The sequence below is a fragment of the Choloepus didactylus genome, chromosome X (genome assembly GCF_015220235.1).
Source record: "Choloepus didactylus isolate mChoDid1 chromosome X, mChoDid1.pri, whole genome shotgun sequence".
In the NCBI taxonomy this organism is placed as follows: Eukaryota; Metazoa; Chordata; class Mammalia; order Pilosa; family Megalonychidae; genus Choloepus; species Choloepus didactylus.
In genome coordinates, this window is record NC_051334.1 from 1,229,958 (window position 1) to 1,255,747 (window position 25,790).

At 41.1% G+C, this 25,790-nt stretch overlaps 1 protein-coding gene across 5 annotated transcripts in view; it reads right to left on the minus strand.

Annotated features, from left to right (window-relative positions):
* Positions 1-25,790, minus strand: part of STS (steroid sulfatase) — a 646,106-nt gene that overhangs the window by 496,799 nt on the left and 123,517 nt on the right. For all 5 annotated transcript variants that reach the window (XM_037821492.1, XM_037821493.1, XM_037821494.1 and 2 more), the window contains exon 9: positions 22,589-22,726. In XM_037821492.1, the coding sequence (XP_037677420.1) occupies positions 22,589-22,726 (138 nt within the window). The remainder of the gene's footprint in view (positions 1-22,588; positions 22,727-25,790) is intronic.

The following is a 25,790-nucleotide window of genomic DNA, read 5'->3' on the forward strand; positions in this document are numbered from 1 at the left end:
AGCTTTGTGTTCAGGTTTTGTGTTCAGATCTCTGATCCTCAACACAGCTGCTTTACAACACAGTTCTCACCTCTGCTCCAACCAGCCGCAGCTCTGCTTACTGCAGATTCCAAACATATTCAAGGCTATCAAGGAACACTCAAGGTCTCTGATCTCATATTGTCTTGATATGTATGTGCACTAAGGCTGAATTAAGGCAGTTCAATAAGATTAATGTAGATCTGTGAAAAAAGTAAAACTTGCTCTTACGAATTTTGTTTACCATGGGTTGTTATGGAGGAAAATGTCAGACTCTTAGCAAACACCCCCAGAAAATCCCTTTTCCAAAAATGGCAGCCTTCTTTATAGAAACTGTGAGGCCAAATAAGTCATTCTACATAAAAGCAAAGGGAGGTTTAGAGAACTGACTGTTAGGATTTTGCAAAGAGAGACTGTCTCAATAAACACACATGCAAACAAACACAAGTCATGTAAAAGGCACTGGTATTCTGAGTAAACTAAACAAGTTGCAGGAGGTAGGTGACTGGAATTCACTTTGCACTGCCGTGTGTCAGCATTATATTGTGTGCCCATCTTGGCTAAACAAAGCACTTCACCATAATTTCTAAGCATGGGTAGACCAAGTGGATGTCGACATAAGATGGTTTCAGGGAGCTAAAGGTGCATCTGTTTGCAGGAATCTTCCAGACCTGCTGGAAAGGTTTTAGGGTGCCTCCTCCTGGACAGACCCTTCGGGTTCTCCCCCAAATTTGCTCTGAATGTGCTTGACATGCTCCAGGGAACACGCCCTTCATTCTTGGCCATGGCCCTTGGGGCCTCACCCCCCATCTGCATTTCCTTCTCTGCTGAGCTAGATTCCTCCTTCCCGACTACTTTCAAGGTCAAAGGGAGCAGGACCTAACCCAGCAGAGAAAGTCCCTGCAGAGAAATCAAGGAAGAGAATGTTCTTGATGACTTCACTGCCACCACCCGAGACTGCACTTTCCAGCCCTGGGAATAAGGTAGGTTTCCCTTCACCCTCTAGAGGGGAATTGCAGGCCCTAAATGCCTCCTTGCACACCACAGCCCCTGCCCTCTTAAAGCCGGTAACCCCAAGCACTGGCGACTTCCATCTAGAAGAAGCCTCCATGGTCTGAAATCACCGGGGTATTCATTAGAGTAGCTCCTTCTGATCTCACCAGCCTAGTAGAAGCAGAACCCTGAGCGGACCTAGCAGACAACGGAGACCAAGAGAAAGGCAGATTCCCAGGCATGGAGACGTGGAAACGTGGCTGCTGACGGACAACACTTGATGTACACACCCCAGGAGCAAAACGCAAGAGGAAGCTCTCAAAGACGAGTTATGCCATGTCATAATCCTGTCCTTCTTTAAGGTATAATAAAAGCTGTCTCTTTCTCTTGCGTTATGCAATTGTTAAATTTCCAGGAGTGAACGTTTTCAATCAGATAAAACCAAATTTTCTAAATGGGTCACAAATAACTCCAGCATTTCCAACCATCATTTCTATTCAGAGAAGCAAATAGTCAGATTTCTGGAAAAAGAAAGCCAGGTTCGTTTTCCAGGAGAAATAACTCTAGCCCATCATGTCACCCCCCTTTTTCTTGTTTCCTTTTAATAGTTATTATTTTAATTTCAAATTGGATTGGCACAAGTCTATTGTGCTGTCAACATACTTTATTATCACAAAACAAGAACTTAAGTAAAAGCTGTTTGTGAAATCTACAGCTTGCTTAAAAATAGCAGTGAAAACCAGTGGCAAAGCTTATGTTGCTCATCTTTGGATGTTTGGTAGAAAAGGTTTTCGTCTACTCAAAATTATGCAGTTTGGGCTTATTTCTCTCTTGTTTGTTGTCAGATTTTGTCTACAAAGAGAGGATTAGTCTATGTTTATAACAGAACCTATAAATACAGGGGTTGAAAGTTTTTTTTCTCCCCTTGGGGATAAAAAGAACTACTTACTTGGGAGGACAGCTCTGCATAAGCTCATAATTTGTTATATTTTCTACTGAGAACAACTTTTCCTTCTTTCTGCCAATTCTGCCCTTTATTTTTCCCCAGTGGTCACCATCCTAATTTTACCTACCTCAGTCATCACAGAAGTGACAGCTGTGTTTAATATTATTGAAATTTAACATGTCAAAACAGCTTCACTCTGACAAGATGACATTTCTGTGTATTGACTTTGGATTGTTGGTTTCGAGTGTAATTTATTATTAATTGCTAGTGATATTAGGGGTGTTTATTAAGGTTCAAGATATTCCTAGAGTTCCCTCTTTCCCAGATCAAACCACGGAGCAGGTGCCACATCAAAGACCTACACTCCACTCTTTTGGAATTTCAAACTTAATGAAATCTATCAGAACCAGATATTAAACAGGGAAGGGTGCATCCACTTCATAACACATACTGTCAGGAGTTTTAATAGCCTCCAGGAAATGCTATTTCAGAGTAGGATTTCTAGTGAGTGGGAATCCTGGTATCAGAGTTTTGGAGTGGCCACTTCTGCCCTCTAAATTATAAATGGATAAATGTGGATTATAATTCTACCATCAACAACAAGTAGTACCGAGCCTTGCCTGCCCCCATCATTTTTTTCCCGAGGGGCTTTTTGGTTAGAATGAGCAGGTTATATCACAGCATCTAATCATTCCAAGATGCCATTGGCTTAAAATGATGAAGACTTGTTTCCTTCTCACATTCTTTGTCCAATGAGGTTAGCAGACAGGCTCTGCTCCACCCGGTTAGTCACAGACATGGAGACATCAGGCTTTGCAGAAGCAGGGCAGGGAGGGGACGGCTGGGGAGTTGAGCAAAGGTGGGTCACTGCTTCAGCCCAGAAATGACACCCCTCACTTCTGGTCACGTTTCCTTATGAACAGTCAGAAGTAGCCACTCATTCCCACCTAACATCCATGGCATGGGGTAATTACAGTGCTCCATGTACCCAGAAGCAGAAGAGAACTTTATAATGCATATCACAGGGGGGGGGAAAGGTGATTGATCATGCCAGGCCCCGGTGCCCTGGTTCATTGTTTTAAGACCATTCCTTTATTTCTATGAATTAATTCAACTAACTTTTATAGATACATTATGTTGAGCCATGCAAAACTGTCCTGGTCAAGTAGTGGCAATTTTATATGGTTCGACATAGAAATATATATGGAGTGATGTAAATGAACACTGTTAAATCAATGACTGATCATTTTGGGAAGGCAGTTGGATATAGATCATGTTCTGGTGTGAAAACAAAGACTGTGATGGGGAGAGACGGAGAAAAATCATAGTGTTCTCAGCCTCCTTTTTGGAGCACATGGGAATTCTTTATGTTGATATGAAGAAAAACACATTGTGCAGCTCTGAGGACGTGAGACAGGAGAGGAGAGAAACACAGCAACTTGTTGCTCTGTGCGTCTCTTGCACCCTCCCTTCTTTTTTCCTTTCGGTTCATCTCCTCTTCCTCCACCTATATTTTACCTGCCTGAGAGCACACACAGTCTCCTTTGTTTCACATGGAAAGCTCCACCACAGCAGGGTGTCTTCCTGCCTGCTTGTGTGGACAACGGCTATTATGGTGACTGAACCAATTATTCTCAGGGGATATAGCTTTGGACAAGATCCCACCCGAGGAAAATCGTGCCCAACTGGACACGGATTACAGGCTCTGTTTCAAAGAACAAATTGTGTCTTGGCCATCTAGTTCAATGTCATGTAATCCTCTTTCAAAAGTACAGCACCAAATATTTCTGTATTTTTAAAAATTATAACAGCAACTATCTTCTCTCTCTTTTATCTTTTTTTCTTTTTACATTTGAGATAGAAATGTTCACATTCAAATGCAGTCAGCCTCACGAATCACAGGATTGTGAGCAGACAATTCAAATTCTATTGTCTGGTTAATCCTGCAGGTAGTTCTAATCCTTTAGTCCAAAAAGCCAACATCTTGTGCTGTGGCTTTTTTTGCTGAGTGTCCAAGTGGTTTTCTGGACTGATGCATTACAAGTTTACAGTGTGGAACACAAATCCCCAAAGAAGCAGAGATCCACAGGCTTATTATGCAGGTTTCTCATGTATGTAAGGGCATATGGCTACGATTACCAAGTAGGTCCCTTCGGAAAGAGACTGAAGGGAGAAAAAAATAACTAAGTGGAAGGAAAAAGAAAGTCACTACATTCATTTCAGTTGTCCATATTTGGGAACAGTTATCGAGGATGTACTTGTCGGTAGTTCTTTGTCCGTATCTTCCAGCTTCTGCCTTCCTGAACTTTATAGACTAACAGTGATACTTTGTAGGTGGGTGGATTAAAATGTTTACTCTTATATTACTAATATACATCATCATCTTATTTAAGAAGCAATGATCTCTGTTAAAAGTCCTTGGGTATCATTCCTATCTGCACGTATAAAGGAAAGGAACTATGTGTGTGAAATATTTGATGTTATGAACTCATAAAACTTGCCATGAGCTCCAATGCATTTGAGACAGCAAATGTCTCAATGATGACTGGTTCCATCTTGCAATTGGGGGACCAAACCAAAATGTCTGATGACGTAGTTCAGTGGACATTTCCAGTATAACCTCTAATCTTGCCTTGTGGTTTCTAGGGTTTCTCATTTCTTAAAGGTGGATGCTGTGTGTATGCTTGAGCAAGGAGGAAAAATACTTAAACATTTTTTTTTTTCCGTTTAACCTCCTTGGAACATTATTAATTCTAAGACTTTGACAACTTCCAAAATGTTTCTCTATCTCCCAGGATCTTTTCAATCAACTTATTTATGTCTTTCAGTCACTTTTTTTTTCTTAATTAAATGTATTTATGAGTGTATGGGTTCACTGACCCATCTTCCTACAAAATACTCTCTTTTATATGCATTCCTGAATGTATTTGTTAATTGATGGACCTTATTGTAAAATACTCTTTTCTAAGAATTAAAATGGTCCTATTGCTGGAATATGCAAACCTAAAATGAGTCAATTATCTTTTCTGAGTTCTGTTGCATTTTGTTGCCCCATCAATTTAAGAAGCTTTCAATTTCCTCTCACAGCTTTTCAATGGCTCTGATAAATGAATAAATTACTGCCTTTATTTGCAATCTATGATTATTAAATGTAGCAACTTTTCACCAGGTTAACCAATTTTGTGTAATAATTCTGTATCATCAGTGAAGTGTACAAAAATAAGTTACTCCTTACTTTTTTCCTCTTTCTTTATGGAAAGCATATCTAGAAAACATAAATTATTCTCATAATACTTATACCTTGAATATTAAAGAAACGTATTAGCTATACGACATCTAATAATTATCAGTACTCAAATTTGTTGGGTTAGTTTGGTTTCAAAAATAATGATGAAATCAGGTTGGTAAGAATAAAACTTCTTAGGAGGTTGTTATACAATATTATGTGATTTCCACTGATGGATGAACTCAATTTTTGCAGTAAGGGAAAAGATATGAAAAGCAGTAGAATGCAGGAAAGCTTGTGATGGGATCCTGGATCTAGGAGGACTGACAGCTTTATGTTATATTGTTCCTGAATTAATGATACTGCAGTATGACATGCTGATTAAAAAAAAAGCCATTAATTGTACAACAAATATTTTTGAATGCCTTTTATATTGTAGGCACTGTTCTAGCCACTGGAAACATAAAACAAAGTCCCTGCCCTTATATGCTCAATCTTCTGGTTGCGGAGACAGACTATATGTACATGTATGTATGTATGTAGGTAGGTATGTCTGTATGTAATTGGATTATATATATATCTCTCATCAGAAGATGATATACAAAAATCAGAAGATTGGCAGTGCTTTATAAAATAGGAAAGAAGTATAACGAGTGCTGAGCTAGAGTGGGGACTGTCATTTTATGTAGGTGGTTAAGGAAGTGCTCTCCAATAAGAGGCCTTTTGAGAAGAGAATTGTGGAAAGTAAAGACAGGGCAACATATCTGTCCATCAACACCGAAGAAACAGTGCGTGCCAATCCCTGACTGTGCCTGGTGTGTTTGAGGACCGGAGGTGGGCAAGGAGGAGATACGGAAGGTAGTTTAGGCAGAATACAAACAGAAACCAGGGTGATGGCAACCAAGAAGGGGCTCTTAAAAGAAGGACCATGAGGCTTGGTCCAGAGGCTCAGAAGCAAAGGAAACAGCATTTGATGGCTTAATTACACTTATTCAAGACTGAAAGGATGGACTTGAAAATAGCCCCCCAGAGTGGGTGGAGAGTAAGGCTCAGCTCAATGAACTAAAACAGCACAGAGAGAGTAGATAAGATGGTCATAAAACACTTCAGACACATCCTTTGCCTCTCACTGTCTTTCTCCACCCTTGCATCTACAAAACCCTCTTTGCAGGGTTCTTTCCTGTAGTCTACATTCAGACTGAAGCTTCTCTGGTTATTAAAAAGAGATCGCTGTGACATGTTCCTACAGAAGTGCCATTTACCCTTTTCCTGGTGTCTTACACCATCCTAACAGAAAGAAATGTATACCCACAATGTCTGCCTACAGTCAACGCAATACCTGTGCCTGGGCCTTCTCTCAAGTAGCTCTGCCAAACCACACCAACAAAATCATACCTGACCTGCTAATGCACAAATCCAGCTGTCCCATCACAGCACTCTCCCTCTGTCTGGATTACCTCCACCTTCTTTCTAGTTTTCTCCTCTTGTGTGTAGAGCAGAGCTGGAATCCTAACTCATTTCTATTTCCCTGATGAGTCCTTTCCTTTCTCCTCATTTTCTACTTGCTCCACCAAAACCAATATTTTATGCAAACATGTATTAGGATTTTCCAAGGAGGGGGACCCCAACAGGATATAATATATATGTAAATATTATAAGATTTATTAAAGGAATTGGCCCATATGACTGTGAAGATGGGCAAGTCTGAACTCCACAGGGCCAGCTGCAAGCTGGGAACTCAGATGAAGGTTTTGATGAATTCCCAGGAAAAGCTGGCTGGCTGAAGTAGAGATGGGAATTCTTCCTTCTGACTGTTGAAATCATTGGTTCTCCCTTTCAGGCCTTCAACTGATTGGATGAGACTTCCCTCATTGCTGAAGGCCATCTCCTTTGTTGACTGTAGATGTCATCAGCCATGGGTGCAATCAACTTACAGATGATTTAAATAAACAAAATACCCTCCCAGTAACAATCAGGTCGGAGCTTGCTTGACCAGACAACTGGATGCCATGACTTAGCCAGGTTGACACATGAACGTAACCATCACAAACCTCACAGTTTCTCTGCTCATGAGTCCTCATCTTTATTGCAAGTCCAGCACGCTCACTGGCCCACTGCATGAGCTTCTATGGCTGCTATAAGGAGCTGCCACCAAATTAGCAGCTTAGAACAATGCAAATTTATTATCTCACAGTTCTGTAGGTCAGAATTCTCATTGGGTTCAACTGGTTCCCCAGGGTCTCTCAAAGCCAAATTCAAGGTGTTGGCCAGCTCCAGGGCTGAATTCCCTTACAAACTCTTTCAGGTTGTTGCCAGAATCCAGTTCCTTGTGGCTGTAGGGCTGAGGCCCATGTTTCTTTGCTGACTTTCATCACAGTCTCAGGAACTTAAGGTTGCCTGTGTTCCTTGTCACGTTTCCCCCTCCATCTTCAAACCAGAAACAACTATTGAGTTCTCCTGCTTCAAATATCTCTGGCCTCTCCTTCTGCCAAATCTCTGTCTCCAAACATGGAAAGCTCTCTGCTTTTGGCAGCTCCTGTCACTACAATGAGCCCACCCGGATAAATCAAGATAATCTCCTCATCTTAAAGTCAACTGATCAGTACCCTTAATTACATCTGTAGAGCCCCTTTGCCATGTAGCATAACATAACCATGGAAGTAACATCAGGTGGCAAAGATCATGGGGCCCCAAATTCTATTTCCCGCACCCACTGAACATCTCCATCTGAGCATCTAGTATTAGTTCAAACTCAACCTGTCTGCAACTGCCTTCCATTTCAAAACTCCACTCTTTAATTTTCTAGATATTTGTAACAGAACCACCATCCATCATTTTTGCCCCTCTCTGTTCTCAACCTCAACTTGAAATTTCCCAATATCACTAACATAACATGGTGTGAGACTGTACATGCCAACCCTTTCCGTGTAGCAACATATAGAGAAAATGGTCACATCTTTCTAGCACATTGGTGTCAATAAATATGGTTGCTCCTTGCCAGAGGTGGCCCAGGTTCCAGCAACTCCTGGTCATACTCAGCCAATTGCGGGACGAGTGAATCAACATCTCAACCAACTTTCCACCAACGAATCAATATCTCAGCCAACTTCCCACCAACCGACAATGTTCCAATGGCTTGCTCCTCAAATTGCCATCCACAGACCAGTAGCATTTGGGAGCTTGTTAGAAATGCAGAAACTCTGGCCCATCCCTCATCTGCCCAACTCAAATCTGCACTTTCACAGGAACTGTAGGTAATCTGTAAGCAAGAGATAGAAAAAGAGTTCATATGCCTCCAGTCTGGGACGTTCCTTCTTCAACTTCAGCGTGGTGCCAAAAAATGTACCCAACTGTTCAGATGTTCTTAGCTCTCTTTTCTGGTTTTTGCATCCTATACCCCATCTCTTATAGACATGAGATGTTATTGCCATTCATGACTCTTTCCCTCAAAAATCTCAGAGTCCGGTTTTCCGTCCATCACCAAACATTCTCTGAATGTTGTTTGAGTGCCATTGATGGCAGACTTAATTTTGCCTGATGGTCACAGATCTCTGACAAATTCCTCCATCTCCTCCAGGAGGCTCTTTCCCTGCATATCCTCTTTGTACCCTGTGTACAAATATACATAAATCCTGCCAAATGTTGTGTCTCTGTGGGCTAGTTTTCCTTTGGTTCAATAATTCATATTGTTATTTATCAGTGTTCATATGAATTTTTCCAGTAGATTACTGCCTGGTTAAAATACCTATTTGTTATTAAACATTCAAGGTGCAGTGACAACTGAGTTTGATTTTTTTCCTCATTTTTGTAAGGCAAGAGAGAGAATAAATTTTTAATCTTGGTAATATATCTTCCAATAGGTTATATCTGTATAGGACATGATTCTTCCCCTTAAGTAGTTTTTGTTGATGAATAAGATATCATTCGATAGTCTCTATTCCTTATGTTCCATTTTCCTTGTATATATAAAAATAGAAGTTAATTGCAGATGCCTGGAATTATGACAGAGATTGTTTTCTCTCAATGTCTTTTAGGTGATTAATTTTACTGACTATTTTTTTAGTCTTAGAAACCAGAATTATTTCAACTCTTAAAATGCATGAATGATGCATGATCTTATAACTACTAATTAAATGCCATTTGTTAATGTAAGAAATTTATATTACATGTCTATTATTAAAATGTATAATCACTATATCATTTTAAAATATAAAAATCATCTATAAAATCACAAAAAATGAAAAACTAAGTAAATGTATGGATTTCACTTTTATTCTAGACCTCCAAAAAGGCCATATTTCACATAGTTGGGGATCACTGACTGTTAACGATTCAGTCAACAACGTATCTCCTATTGAGTCTTAGGAGAATACAAAAAGGACTAAGACATGGAGCCTGCCTTCAAGATATTATAGTGCAATTGCAAAACAGACACGTGAAGAGTTACAAAGCAGAGTAAGTTCCAAAGAGCAGGTATTATCTTAGTATACACGAGGGAAATCATAGTAGACTATAGTGGCCAAGGCCCTGGAGCCCTCAAATGTAGCTAGAACTTGTGTAAGTGAAGAAGAGGGAAGAATTTGGGAAGAAATCTTGGTCATGGGATTATGTACGGTTTTGTGGAAAGAGATCACATACTCCAAAGGGCTAATTATATGAGCAGCACCTAAAGAGCTGATTTGAATTCTTGAGAATCAAAATGGCAGCAGGGATTAAGGAAAGGGACCATCTCAAATTCATTTACTTAATAATAGTAATGCAATTTTGCTATTAGACTAAAAACAGTTGCTTATAAAGCAACGGCAAATAAGCCATGAATAATATGCAATGCATTGAAATAAAACTGAAACATTTAATTATGGAATAAAGTTTAATGAAGCTACTCCTTAATTCCCATAGAATATTTTCCTATTTGCTGCACTCATCATTTAATATCTTGGAATTCTGAAAAAAAAATATGGAAAATTCATATTCTGAGTTTTCAGTGAAAGTAGAAGTCTGATAGGGCACAAATCATGTAAACTTTCCATTTCAAAGCAAAAATATGCAATTTCTTAGATCCTTGAGAGATTCACCAAAAACTCACACTGGTATGCAAATATATCACATTCACTATTTCTCATAATTTATATCTCTTCACAAACAAATGCAAAATTTGCCCATTTTCAAACTCCTCAATGTCTATAATGCCTTATGATTTAGAGAGACTTGTTAATGGTCTGCCTTTCCTTCTATCAGGTTTAGAGATGATTTATACCATGGCCTATGGAGTGATTCTTACACCTAGAGGAGTTAATCCTTCTAACTATTTGGACTTTTTATATTGCCTTTCTTGACAACTGCCTGGTAGGGGGTGGTTAATTTTTGTACATTTCTATCTCTCCCACTAGACCTGTAACCTTACTGAGGTCTTTCTGAGCTTTGTGTCATCCACAGCCCTAACTCAACTTCTTTCACAGGGTTATGACCAGCAGGTATGTTGCCTAGAAAGGAATTATGAGGAATTGGGACAGAAAATGGAAACTCTGACCAGAGAGAGAGAAGATGGGGTGCAAGGTGCCTACATAGAAAAAAATAATAAGAAAAATGGTATAACAGATATACATTTCCAACTTTATTCCATATGTTTTCAATATTGTCATTGTGCCTAGCAATATGTTAGGAAACTCAGAACAGGGGATAAAAATCTTTCAGTCACAGCATTCAAGAACTCAAGTTTTCAAGAGATTTTCTATGTATAAACTTAAGATCCCACTGATGTAGACATTTTCTGGTACCAGCAGTTTTATTTACCATAATTGAAATCAATGAATCCTGTTCAATGACTTAAAAACATATCAAGATTTTTTTTAAAAATGTTTTATTTAACGAGTGGTATCATTTCAACATGTAATCAATGTAAAAATATTAAAGAGGTATTTTACTTAAAAAAATCAATTGACCATAGATATGAGAGTCTAATTCTGAATTCTCAATTTGATTCCATTGGTCTATATAGCTTTATGCCAGTACCAGGCTGTTTTGACCACTGCAGGGCATTAAGCTTTTGAAAGGAGATTGAACCAGAAGAAATTCTTGTTCAACATCTTGGACACAAAGAATTGATTCTCACACGCACGCACATCTCAATTATTTGTAATGGGTTATATAAAATAATTACTAGATATCGGAAGCCCTTGCATGTAAATATGATACCTTTTCTCCCTTTACCTAGAAACAGTTATTTTCCTAGGTGGTGTAGCTCTTTCCTTGCATCTGTAACAGGTTTTGAAAACTGTGAAAATGCAAATCTTTCCCTGCATTGATATTAAGATGACATTTGCAGGGAATGAAAGTCTAATAGTTGTAGACTGAAAATCGGAGCTTTCCCACAGTTAATGTGAAGGTTCTTCAAAAGCGTATGTGACTACATTCTAAGCTAGTGCTGAGACACCTTTTCCACTTGGGTAGTGAGAGGGGAAGTAAGGGAAAGCGTTTACAAAAACAATAGCTTCACCACGCTGGGGCTGGCTGAACTTGTTTTCCATTCTATTAGGCTAACACTACATGTCTTGGTCTATGCCACTTCAGGCAACAAAAACAGACACATGCCTGGTTTTCCTCAAGCTTTTCTTTATGAAGTTTTTACTGGAAAGTGAGGACTATATGGAGAGAAGCTGTTAGTTTTCTCTGTGTCTTGAGATCATATGGAAGCTGTCCACAATTTGGTTTTACTTAATTCTTTATTGCTCCCTAACCAGTCTCTTTGGTCCTTCATATCTTGTTTATCTCATTTTCACAGGGACCTCTCCTGGGTATCCCTTTATAAGCAAGTTCCAAATCTCTATATATTACAAAGAATCAGTACATGGTAACTATTGTGATTAGTGAAGAGCATGTATTTGCTTTGTGATCATACAAATTACATGCTCTCCAAGAGACTGAGTCTTTAAAAGTTTTTATTTTCTAACTAAAAGAAAAAATCATCTATTAAGTGCAGCTACCTTTCAAACTCACATTTTTCGCAGCATGTACTTTTAGAGTTAAAGGACAACTGTATCTATGGGTAATTTGATCTCAAATAGCAACGTGTGGCCAAAAGATGGTTTCCCACAATGGTTCCAAACAGACATAAGCTTAAAACAAGCTTCTATTATGTGACAGTGTTTACAACATTTTATTTTGGAATTGTAGGTCTTTCTGAAGCCATGGTGTCAAAGTTTCTCTAACCCTGACTCCTGTAAACTGACATAACAAATGGCTTCCACTATTTCTATGTAATCCACAGCCCAACAAGCTTTCCTTAAAGTGTAAGTTAGAGCTTTTTAAATTTCCTATTACTTACTGTGATCACCAACTTTTGAGGATGAAGCATGAAATTGGCAAAGTGAACAAAGAATAAAGTTGTATTCTACTGTCTGGTTTGATGTGGAAAAAAGTATTCTACACCCCCATCTCCTAAAATACTTCTACTAGGGCATTGCTGAATAATTATGTCCAGTCAGCTTCCAATATTTTCTCCTTTTGTCTGGGAACTCGTGGCTCTCTCATTTGCTCTTTGAAGTTGAGAATAATTAAAAAGCCATTAGAGTTCTCTCTCTGCAATGACACTACATAAATTAAATCCTGGTAGTGTGAAAAAGCTACAATGTGACCTAACCCTTCCAAAGTGTCACTTTATCTACAATTCAAATTTAATTTGTGTGAACAGGTCTCCTTCAAGTGTTGTTGATTTGAAACTCAAAGATTTGGAGGTAAAGAATGAAAATCTGTTTTTTTATTATTAATGTGACAGCTTATAGTATATCTTCATTATGGGGAATTATATTAATAGGTAAAGAATAGTAATTTCTAAAGTACTTACTAGAGTAAGGAAATTGTCTCTATTTGTATTTCAGAAGGTGAATAGATGGTTTTCCTGCATTATTTTCAGGGAGGTAGGTTCTTAATCCTTGTACTTTCTGTCAATGTTTATCTATAAAATGAGGCATTTTATTGGATTGCAAGAAGGAGTAATTGAGGTCTGAATGAAATGGATCCGGGATAATTTCAGTAGCAGACTTCAAAGATGTTAAAGGGGGTCCAAGAGACTGTGTGGATAAACATGCAATCCCTCTCTCTCTCTTTCTCCTTCTCTCCCTGAATACCATGTACCAGTTAACACTCTTAGCACTGAAGATTCAGAGATGAAGATTATCTCTGCATGACCAGATCCCATGGTCCAATAGAAGTAACAGTTACAAAGACAGCCAGTTGCATCATAAGGTCACGTGTGTGGTTGGAATGATGAGCCCACGATGACAAATGGACAGAGGTGGATCCCTGCATGGAAACACAAGCTGTTCAAGCAAGAAGGAGACAACTCAAGGGCAAAGCCTGCAGAGTTAACAGGCAGCATGTACCAAGAGTTTCAGCACCACACTGAGGAGTCTGGAGTTTATCTCTGGGAAAACTAGGAATCACTCTTTCTGGATTTTAAGCCTAAGAATGACAAGGTTGCATCTTCACCATGACCAATCTAGCTACAGCACAGAGAATAAACCGGAAACAACAATGGAGAATCAAAAGAGGAACTTATATTTTAACACAGGAAACCATGAGAACAGCAACTAAGATAACAGTAATGACGACACAGAAAAGGGGAAAATTCAAGAGATTTTGGTAGTACAGTCTATCGATCATGGTGGCTGGTTGGGTTGAGAAATGAAAGCCAGGGAGGAACCACGATGACCAAGGATTCTGGCTTCAGCAAGTAGGGGGAAGTGGTATTCTTCATCAAAATAGGAAATAAAAGAGAAAGTCTTATATTCAAAAGTATCTGAGCATAAAAATAACTGAAGAGTTGGTAGAAGGAGTTGTAAGGAGATGGTTGATTAGTCTAGTTACTGCAGATGTGTTGTGAAACCATATAAAACTCTCAGGATGTGAAAAAAATCTAAAGCCATTACGTACTGATAAGAACACCATACTCGAATCCATTTTTAAAAATCTCCTTTCTTATTTATATTGTGAGTTACCTGTGGCCTAATTAACCATTTATACATTACCTAGTTCAGGTGATTAATAATAATTAGGGGAAGAATGTCTACTTAAAATATAAATATAATTTCAGATTGTGAGCACTGCAAAGACAAATAAATGGCCTCTGCAAGACAGAGTAACAAGAGGGAGCTCATTTAGATTTGGACTTTGGAAACTGTCACCATTGAAAGCTGAGCTTTCAACAGTTTAAACAGAATTGTAACTTGATAGCAGTCAAATGGGGCAAGTAGAGGGTTAGAAGGAGAAAATTCTACAGCAGAGTTTCTCAACCTTGACACTGTTGGCATTTGGGACCACATAATTCCTGGTTGTAGAGCTGTCTTTTGCATCATGAGATGTTTACCTACATCCCTGGCCTCTACCCAATAGATGTGAACACACCCTGCCACATCCCCAGTTGTGACAATCAAAAACATCTCCAGATATTGCCAGATGTCTCCTGTGCAGGGGGATGGGGTGAGGTGGAGAACCACTATCCTAAAGCAATAAACCCACACAGCTCACTCACAAAAGAGAAAGGAGGAACAATGAATCATCAAAATAATTTTCAGATGAAAAAATATTTGAAGAGCTTAAGACTTCATAAAAATACTAAAATATCAATAGTACAGTTGTAAAAATGTGCTTTCATCAATTGTAACAAGTCTTGCACACCAAAGCAAGGCGTTAATAATGGGGTGGCATACAGGAATCCTGTATTTTATGCATCATTGCTTTGTAAACCCACTTCTCTAATAAAGAAAAACAAATTTAAAAATTCAGAAAATATAAAAAACCAGAAGAGAAACTTAGCAGAAAAACAGATAAAACTGGATAAAATAGATAAAATAGGAAAACTTGGTGAACATATTGGTAATTATTCTCCTAAAAAGGATATGCAAAAGATGTGATTAAACAAGGCGCACTCTTGTTTCTTCTCCAACACAAAAATAAAAATTTCACTTCAAATTTCTTCTAATTCCTCAATGATCAAGCCATACTTTAGTACTGGGTAACCTTGAAATTAATGGAGCTTACTCTCCTTAAAGTAAAGGCATGAGAGATCTAATTCTCGTCTACCATGAAATCAGTTTCACAAACATTGTAAGCCCTTTCTCTAGATCATAAATTCCTCTACCTCCTGTAACCTTCTTAGAGATACACATGCTTTATATCCAAAATTTTGCTGCATGTAACAAAAAACACATCTTTCTATTTGAATCTGATAGGGTTACTTGTATAGTGGATGACAGTAACGCTGTGCACTTACTAGGTACGCCTACCAAGAACTCTACCTGCACTGGCTTTTTGCTCGGCACAGGAACACTCTCAGATTAAAAGAGTTGCTAGTTGAGGAATAACAGATGTTAACAGAAGGAAAATATTACCTTCGAGATAAATTCAAGTTGGGAAAATACAATACTAATTAGCACTAAAAGATCAATAAATTGACATTCGTTTCCTCTTAATAAAAAAGGAATCCTCCATGATACTTCTATGATAACAATCCTATTATTCAAATTCTAAAGCGGAGGAAATGGATACACAGAGAGTTTACTTAACTCAACCAGGAACATAAAAACAGTAAACGGCAGGGCTAGAACTTGAACGCAGGCCAGCGAGCTCAATAGTGTGGGCTATTCTCAACTCTCCTATCAGCCTGTATTTCTTCGTATCGTTTGAGGTCACTGAATACTTTCATATCACCTTGTTGTTTGATGTCTGTCTCTGCCATCAGAGTACGAAAGCTCTGAGCTGGAGTCCTAGCAGGAGTTGATCTCAGCTGAACTCTCAGGGTCTAGCAGAGGGCCTTGCCTCGAGTTGGCACTCAGTAAAGATCTACAGAACGATTGCATGGAGGAAGTGTCCTTCTGTTCCAGGTCAGTTCCCCCAATCTGTGCCCTTTTGTGCACTCATTCCCATCCCTTTAATGGTTTAGCTTCATCAGTTTTCCCCTCCTTTTCCCCCGTCTTCAACCTCAACCTTTCTCCTGGCTCTTTACTTAAGCCTATAAACAATGGTTACTTGCTAATATCTATGTATCTATATATCCTTCCCTTCTTGCCTGAGCTTCTTGAAATTGTGACCATCCACTACTGTCTCGTTATCACTTCCCACTCACTCTTCATTCATCTGAAGCCTGGCATCTACCACTAATCCCTCAAGGAAAGTTCTCCAATGACCACTGTATTTCCCAGCCCAATTGAGACTTCACAGGCATTATCTTGCTGGACCTCTCTTCACACTGATGACTATACTTTTCCTGAAACTTCAAAATCCCTTATCTTCCCTGGCAGTAGCTTCTCTTAATTCTCCTCCTGATTTCTCTGACTATTTTGTTTTCTAGTTCCCTAGTCCATTGCTCTACTCTTGCAAAATACTATCTTTGGGTGATATTCTTCACCTACAGTTTTAAGTCCCACCCAAATACGGTGACTCATGCATATATATCCCTAGTCCTGTTGGACATAAGAACATGAGTGTAGCACAGATATCTCAAATTCAATAATCCAAATTTTAAGCCCTTATCTTTCCCATCCCACTGACTTGTAAAGTTGGCCAGCATCTAGTGCTTCCAATCATAACTGCCACTACTCACACAGCCACTCCTGCCTCCCCTTACCCAGTCAACAGGTTTTGGCACCTGAATACTTCTTGAATCTGTCCCCTCCACTTCTGCTGCCTTCCTTCAGGACATTGTCAACAGCTGCTTGGAGTCTGTCCACAGCCCCCAGGAATCCACTCCTTTAATCCACATTCCTGCTAAAGTGGCGCCCCAAATCTGCCCACAACCCACCATGACTTAGCACCCTCCAATGAGCCTCACCCACGGCAGAGTAGAGCCTGTGTCTGTATGAGGGGCTGCATCTGCATCCCCCGAGCCCGTCTGTCCTAGTTTGCTAATGCTGCAGAATGCAAAACACCAGAGATGGATAGGCTTTTATAAAACGGGGGTTTATTTCACTACACAATTACAGTCTTAAGGCCACAAAGCATCCAAGGTAACACATCAGCAATCGGGTACCCTCACCGGAGGATGGCCAATGGCCTCCGGAAAACCTCTGTTAGCTAGGAAGGCAGCTGGCGTCTGCTCCAAAGCTCCGGCCTCAAAACGGCTTTCTCCCAGGACGTTCCTCTCTAGCAAGCTTGCTCCTCTTCAAAACATCACTCCCAGCTGCACTCTCTTTCCTCTTTGAGTCAGCTCATTTATATAGCTCCACCGATCAAGGCCCACCCCGAATGGGCGGGGCCACGCCTCCATGGGAACATCTCATCAGAGTCTTCTCCCACAGCTGGGTGGGGCACACTCCAAGCAAATCCAACCAGCACCAAAACTTCTGCCCCACACAAGACTACAAAGATAATGGCATTTGGGGGACACAATACACTCAAACTGGCACACCGTCTACTTCACCGGCCCAGCCCCTCGCACGCCTTGCCTATGCCTTGATCTCTAGCCAGACAGAGCCTCTTGGGGCTCTCCACCAGCATCTCCTGCCTGCCTACAGAGTCCTTTCCACATTTTCTCTCCCAGCCAGTGCTTCAAAACACCAGCCTGCATACACCAGCTTCTCCTGGAAGGGGCTCAGAGTCCCTAGCTAGAGCTAACTGCTTCTAACCGCCCCTGTGTGACAGCTCCCCGATCAGTCCATTATCCTGAAATAGTTGCTTTATAGCTGTGTCTCAAAATCCAGACTGTGAGCTACCAGAGGCTGGGGATCCGGTATTATTTGCCTTTATTTGCAGTAGCTGGCCCCATGCCTGACACACAACATACAGCCGATACACGAATGCATATCAGTCCAATTTAACTGAATGAGTGAACAGATGGAAGAAGATAAAATGTGATCCTCTGTCAAGGGTGAAAAGGCTGGGGGATGCCTCCTGACCAAGTGTAGACACTGGCAAGAAGGAAATGCCTCGCCCAACTCTGGGAAGCCGATGAAAGTGTTTGCCAACATCTGAAGAAGATAGATCCTGAACATAACCACCTACTGATAAACCACCAGAACCTCTTGCTGTTATCTTTTCTTTCAGCTGCGTTATTGCATGAAGTACAGAGATGCCAAATTCATCGATTGTAAAAGCAACTCAAGAGATCTGGATTCAAGCCAGTCGGGTGCTTTTGGAATTTGCGCTTAAGGCAAGTGTGATACGCCAGGGAGGTGGAGCCTCAGACGCAGGCGTTGGGGAATTTTAAAGGCATTTCCCTGCATACAGAGAAAGTCTGTATATTGAACACTTGGAAAAACATGCGTTCCCCTCATGCTCCTGCAGAAACCATCTATAGAGTTAATTTATCCATTGAATTGACATTTATTACTTGCCTTTAGGCAGAGTAAGAGAGAGGGGGAGAAAAAGCTGCTTCAGGGTGACCTTGACTCGGGCGAGGGATGGAGAAATGAAGCCGGAGTTAGGAGTTAACTGCTTTTATCTGAAAATACAGGAAATTTCTCTGGTATGAAAAAGAGGCAAATAACTCTGAACTCTAAGGAAATCTTGGGAAAGTTACCCTGGCTCTGGCTAATGGCGGGAGGAGGAAACACTCAGGGGCATACAAGGGAACAGAAGGAAGAGGACTCTGAGAAGGGGTCACCACCCATTCAGCAGGTATGTCTCAAACACCTACCATGTGGCTACGATAGGCACTGGGGATGCAGAGGGAACCAAGCCAGTGCAGAACCCTGGAGCTGACAGAACGGGGTGCAGGGGCAGACGATGAGCAAATGCACTCACAGAACACAGATCTCAAGTATGCAGATAACTAAAACAGGGTTGTGCTAAGACTGCCCGTGGTGGACAGGGACAAAGACTTTTGATTTGGTGACCAGGGCATCATTTGATGGAGGGCTCATATGATACAGAGATCAGGAAAGGCGTATTCTGACAGAAGGAACAGCCAATGCCAAGCCTCTAAAGTTGGAGGATCTGAGAAAAGGCCAGAAGGAAAGGAAAAGAGAAGCAAGACCAGGTCATGGTGGGGCCACGCACAGCCAGCCTGTGGATGTCACATCTTATTCCCAGTGGAGCGGAAGTTACGAGAGTGTTTTAAGAAAGGGAGAGGTGTACACTGTGGTTATGCTTACATCCACGTGCCTGGGTGGAGAATGGATCTCAGGGGATAAAGAAGACGTTAGGCAACTCACTGGAGAAGGTTCCATGAGAGATGATGGTGGCCCGGACAAGGTTATAATTGATGGAGCTGAGAAAAGTGGATTGATGTCAGATATAGTTATACAACGTTTATAGGACATGCTGTTGGAATATGGGGTAGAGGGGTGTCCAAGAAAGCAGCAAACCAGGGGAAACTGCATGGTTTGGGGATTGAAGCAGTGGAGAAAGAGTGGTACCATTCAGGAAGATGGGGCTGGAAAGGCAAAGATCTTACTGGGAGATAAGGTCTCGAACTGGGATCTGTAATATATGCTGTGTCCACTGAGCTTTCATGTCAGAGGTCAAGGGGACAGCCGGACACAGGAGTTACGGGCTCCAAGGGAGGGTGAGAGCTAGGGTTTGGGAGTGACCAGCACTCAGATGCCATGTGAAGCAATGGGCTCGGACGGAAACACATACGGTATGGAAGGAAGGCAAAGGGCCCAGGACAGAGGCCGGAATTCTCCAAATTCGAGAGGTTGGTCCAATGAGAAGCAACCAGCAATGCAGCTTGAGGAGTATCCATTGGTTTGTCTGCTCCTCTCTCTGCTAGGAGGACCCCAAGCAAAGGCTGTTGGGGATACTTGCTCCTTGCATAAGGGAACCACAAATTGCAGAACCATTATGCAAGCTCTTATTCAATTGTAATGGTACAGAGACAAGAGCTTTCCCAAGTCTTACCTGCCCACCTGATCTAAACAGACCCAATACCTGCCCTGGTGTAGGAACACAGATTGAGACCCATAATCCATCCACATCTCCCAGAGTAAGCTGAGGACTGCAAGGAAATCTGAATACCTCTGTTAGCATGAAGCAGTGGTTTCCAGTCCTAAGTCCCAAAGCAGTATCATGGACATTTTCAATATTTCAAAAGGCCTGATGGGATTTGTACATTTACAAGCGATGTGGTATTTCAGGCTACTGAAAAGGATCTGGGACTTTTGTATTATTTATTTATCTTGCTCTTGATGAAAATCATAACAACTCAGCCTGGGAATATTGTCAAATTCATTAGAAGCTCTAATGGAGACAATTATTCATGAATTCTTTAGAGGGAAAATGGATTATTACTTAATAAATTAAGTTTTTTGAGGTTGACTTAATTGTTCAAAACATGTGAATAGCAGAAAGAAATCTATCTAAAAGGTTCTCAGAGGTAAATATTTCAGGAACTACCACATGAAAGAAGTACTGCCAAGCCTCCTAAAATTTGACCAGAATTACACTGATTGAAAATATACATTTGACCCTACAACTATCTCTCAATTTCTCTTTTTGCTCAAGTCTTTTGATGAAGACAGAAATTGTCTATATAGGATAACCAACTTGCAAACACATTTCCTTAAAAAATATGAGAGAAGCAATGAGTGGTATCTCTGCTCCCCCACTCCCATAATATTAAATTATTATTTTTAAAATGCAGGCTATAGTAGGAAAGAAGCGTTTCTGTGATCAAAAGAACAACCTGTTGGAGTTTGCATAAGGATGACTTATTCCCAGTCATTTTATCAAATTAGCCCATAGAGTTCATTAGTGAAAGAGATCGTGAATGAACTGGAAATATTGTGGAATAACTTCACGCAGGTAACAAAGAAGTTTTTGAGAGGTCTTGATTTAGAGTGGAAGGCATTATTTTTCTGAAAATGTTGCTCTTTTGGTGGGAGAGTGATTCCTTTGTGTTTGCACGAGCCAGGAGCATGTGTTTGAACTCACAGCTTTGGAAATGAGACGTCTGGGCATTTAGAAGTTTTTGATCACTTCCCAGAGTGGAAGGAACATGTCATTCTCGGAGGGCATTGCATTTTAACGATGTTTTAATATGAACTTGATTTCACCTAAATTTGAAAATAATCCTCAGCAACAGAGTAGCAAAACAGTGCCATAAATTAATGAAATTTCTAACACTCCAGCAAAACATTTCTCACACATCCCCTATGTTTCTCACAAAGCATACATGGAGTAGCTGTTGATATGCTTTTAGGATGATATGATAACCCACGTTCCCAGTTCCCTAACCATCATTCAGCACTGTGGACACTCTCTGTCCAACCCTTACAGCTATCTTTCCAAATTGCCAACTGTCAGAGCAAAATTCCAATGCCATTCACTCCTCTCCGCAGAAGCTTCCTTGGATTCGTCAGCCAGCCATCTCCCCCTACACTGCAGAACCACGGCGCTGCATACGTAGCTTTCTTAAGCTTAAGTCTTGTGTTCCCACGTGTACACTGTGGGGGCTCCGTGGGGGCAGTAGCTAGGTCTTATCTAAGGTCCCCAGTGCTGAGCAAAGAATGAAGCATCAGCTCTGGAGGGCACAATTTAACCCCCCCCCCCCCAAAAAAGATGTGAAAGGATAATATGGGATGCTTTCATCCCTTAATTTAGTTGGAAGTATTTAGAATGTACTGCATGTCTGGCTCTGTGGTTGACATAAAGATAACTGTAAGGGGTGATGTCCACTCTCAAGGAACTCATGGGGTGGTGACAGCCAGCCTAGAAGGACCCTGTGCCACGTGATGAAACATCAGCTCAGAAGGCCATCTGTTGTAGGGTGTGCTTCGTAGAATAATGCTGCCACCAATCCCGAGATGTCCACCACCTCATCCCCACAGTCTGTGAATATGTTGCATTACGGGCAAAAGGAACTTTGCAGAGGTGAATAAATTAAGGATCTTGAGATGGGGAGGTTATCTTGGGTTATCTGAGTGGGCCTGATGTGATCACAAGGGTCCTTCTAAGAGGGAAGGAGGAAACTTAGAGAAGGAGATGTGACAATGGAAGCAGAGGTGTGAGAGAGAGACAGAGAATGGAAGATGCCAAGTGACTGGTTTTGAAGATGGAGGAAGTTAGTACAAGCCTAGGAAAATGAGCAACTTCTAGAAGTTGAAAGAGGCCAAGCAATAGATTCTCAGAAGGAACACAGTCCTTCCCACACCTTGATTTTAGCCAGTGAGACCATTTTGGACTTCCTCCCTCCAAAAGGGTAAGATAATACACTTGTGTTGTTTTAAGCCACTAAGTGGGGGTATTTTTTACAGCAGCAATGGGAGCCTAATACAACAGGGAGAGGGGCTCTTGTTTTTATCAGTTACCCACTATGGGATTGTATTGACATTTGAGGGAAAGCGCCCTCATTCTAACGTCTTGACATAGAACGTGTGCTTTGAAGTTCCTTGGGGATGCCCAGGGACATGGCCGTTTGGGCCAGTGCGTGAGCTGGGAGGACAGGGTTTGTAAACATCAGCATGTCTCACCTTTATAGATCCCGTTGCTTCCTCCATGCATTTCTCCTTTGGAAGTCACCTCTTCCACGTGTGCCCCTTGGTCCGCTGTAAAGTATACGAGGGTATCGTTGGCCAGTCTCATCTCATCTAGGGCATTTAAGACCTGCCCTGAAAGGGAGGAAACAACCAAGTTAGAAACAGTTCAATCTTCACCAAGGAAATGGAGATGTTCACCCTCATCGACTTGTTGGTTAGTTTCTTGACACAGGAGGGAATGCTTTCAAACACTGGCACTTTCCCCATGCTGATCCCAACAGCGGATGTCATGTCATCAGGACTGTTTGATTGGGTAGGACTCTTGGCATAGACACCAGGAAAACTCAGGCCTTGGCCTCGGTGTCCAAGAAGCATCTTTTAAAATTCTGGGCATCATGGAATGATTGTTTAGAGAGAGCTGAAAAAGTCTTCCAGAAGCATCTGGCTCATAGATCACGAGCCACTCAAAGGCAGGCAGCAGAAGACGAGCCCACCAGCCAGCTACAGTACTCAGGCTACAACCAAGTCTCCTGTGGCTCCTCATTGAACAAGGAAATTACACCTCCAGTCTCCTCTTATGTGAACAAATACGTCTAAAAGATAGGATGAATATCCTTTTTAAATTCTTACAGAAGAGACCCAAATCTGAAACAGCCCATCTGCAACTATCAAAATCCCTCACACTTTTTTTGTCCTCATCTTCTTTCCCGAACCCTAACATTGAATACCAGCCCCAAATCAACAATGGTCGCAATAATCACTGCTACCATCACCTGTGCGCTTTCCAGCCTGGAAAGGAAGTTGACCCCTAGGAGTAAACAGCCTCGCTTCATTTCACAGATGCGAGCAACACTGTTCTGAAAAGTTAAACAACTTGCTCAAGGTCATGGGTCATAGAGGCAGAAAGTAAGAGTAAAATCCGACTCCAAACCCCACCCTCTCAAACACTGCCCAACTTAGTTGGACAGACTCTGTCTTAGAAAAAAGAAATCTCATTGTAGGGGCAGCCTACCCAGCAGGTGAGCCCTGCCCGTGGGGGAATGGGCTTCTCTGCACAGGTGGCACTCCTCATCCACCGGACCCAGAAACGGGCGAGAAGGACTGAAAAGTTCATCTCCCAGGGAGGTGGTAGAGATGATTTCTGATGCAAAAACAATACAGCCAGGTCATTTGTTATAAGCTGTGTTATTGCTATCTGATTGAAAATGCCCCAGGTGAGAATATTCTCACTTTTGAACTTAAATGAGAAACATTTCTAGAATCCACACATACAAGTAAATGTCTACTCAGAACCAAGGAGGACCTCTTCAATGACTCGTCTGCCACAATCGATCACGATGTGGCAGGTGTGCTTGCCGTGTTATTTTGTACATGAAGCAAACCACCTGTGCTCTGGGGCTTGGGGTATTTGGCTCTGCTGCTCATTTACGCCAGGTTACCTTGAAAAGGGCAATTAGTTTAGATACTTGGAATTAAAGGAAGCAAGGAAGTCATAAGACCTCCACTTATCCTTTAAAAGACAAACACCCCCTTTTGCTCATATAACAATTTCTATGTAAAGTAATACGCACCAGGCAGGTAGCACAGGCTTGAGTGCTTTATTTACTTGTCTTGAAATCAGTATTTTGCAAAAGGGCACACTATCATACATCTCCATTTCAGATAAAATTCACCTGTACTTGGATTTAGATGTCTCTTAGCATGAAGAAAATGCCGTGAACAAATGCCTTTTTACACAACACATGCCTTTTCAATGCTATTTTGACTCCCGGTCTTCCCCTTGCTTCATCCATTTGACACTTGTTTGGGAAGCACCTGTTGCACACAGGCAGCGTGCTAAAGGCTGGGGTAGGACAGAGAGTGGGGGCAGTTCTTACCCCCAAAGCTTCGCTGATGGCTCATCTCCTTTGTTCAAGTCAGCTCTGTTTGCTATTTACAGTTTCCCTTTAGGCTATGTGCATCTTCAGACCAATCTGCAGCTGCATTTACTGTACAGAATCCTTCTACTAAAATACACCGCATCCTCTTCCATCGTATCACACCTCCCTGGACATGTCTCCCAAATGCCAATATTGCAAACAACCACGGTAAGCTACTTACCTTGTTTCCCTCAATTTTTCTCATTCGTTGCCTACAGTTATAATTCTAATTATAATCTTCATCAAAGGTGCCATCTACAACTGGCATGGAATTAATACCAGAGAAACTAGCCGAAACCACCAGGCACGTGCAAATGCTAGGATACTGGATGGGACTGTTGCTAGATTTCTGATTTCCTTTTAGTCCTTTCTTTCCTGAAAGACACACTCTGATTCTCACACCGTGTAGGTCTTAAACCAGAATCTCATTTGTAAGGCCCAGAGCCCATTAAACATTTAATTTTTCATAAGATTGATCTTATAAAGGTCTAACATATTTCTCTCCTAAAAATTCTGAACAGAAATCTCCCCTGGGAACAAACACTGCTGTATTATTCTTTCCTTCAAAGTAATATATTGCAAGTCATAGGTCTGCAAATATTATTTTTTCAGTAAGCCTCTCAAGGTATAATGATACCAATTTATACAGGATGATAGTTTTGAATTACCAATTGTGGGCTGCAGGATAGCTTATAAATGAAATGCTTTGTTTCCAAACTCCTCACATGGTTCCTCCAATAAAACAAATACAGAAAATAAGCCATTTTCAAGAGGACTTTGTTATTTAACTGGAAACAAGAGAGAGCTTATCAAAAATGAGTATTTCTTGACCAGTCTTTTATAATCCTAAACCAAAGAATTTAGGAACATGACAATCTGGCTCCTTCCTCCTAGATGGGTTGTTCATTCAATTTATTCAGTCCACCAACAAGCGTTAAGTCACTTTTAAGAGTTGGTCCCCGTGATGGGTTTCACAGAAGGGTTTCAAACATACGGGCAAAATTCCAGTCCTTACCTGAGAGAGGTGAAATCACACAGAATATACTTGCATATGTTCTGGCTTCTACATCCTGGTTTAAACAGATCCGGCCTGAACCCTGTGCCCCCCACTAGCTCACCGGATTCCTGCCTCGGAGTCAGAGGTGATAAGGGAACCTGGTACCAAGAGGCCAAGAACAAATGAGGAAATTGTGTGTAAATCACTTCAGTCCACCCCTCCCCCCAGGAAGAGGTCAGTGCACCTTAGCTCCGAGTTCCAGAAAGCCTTGTGATTCCAA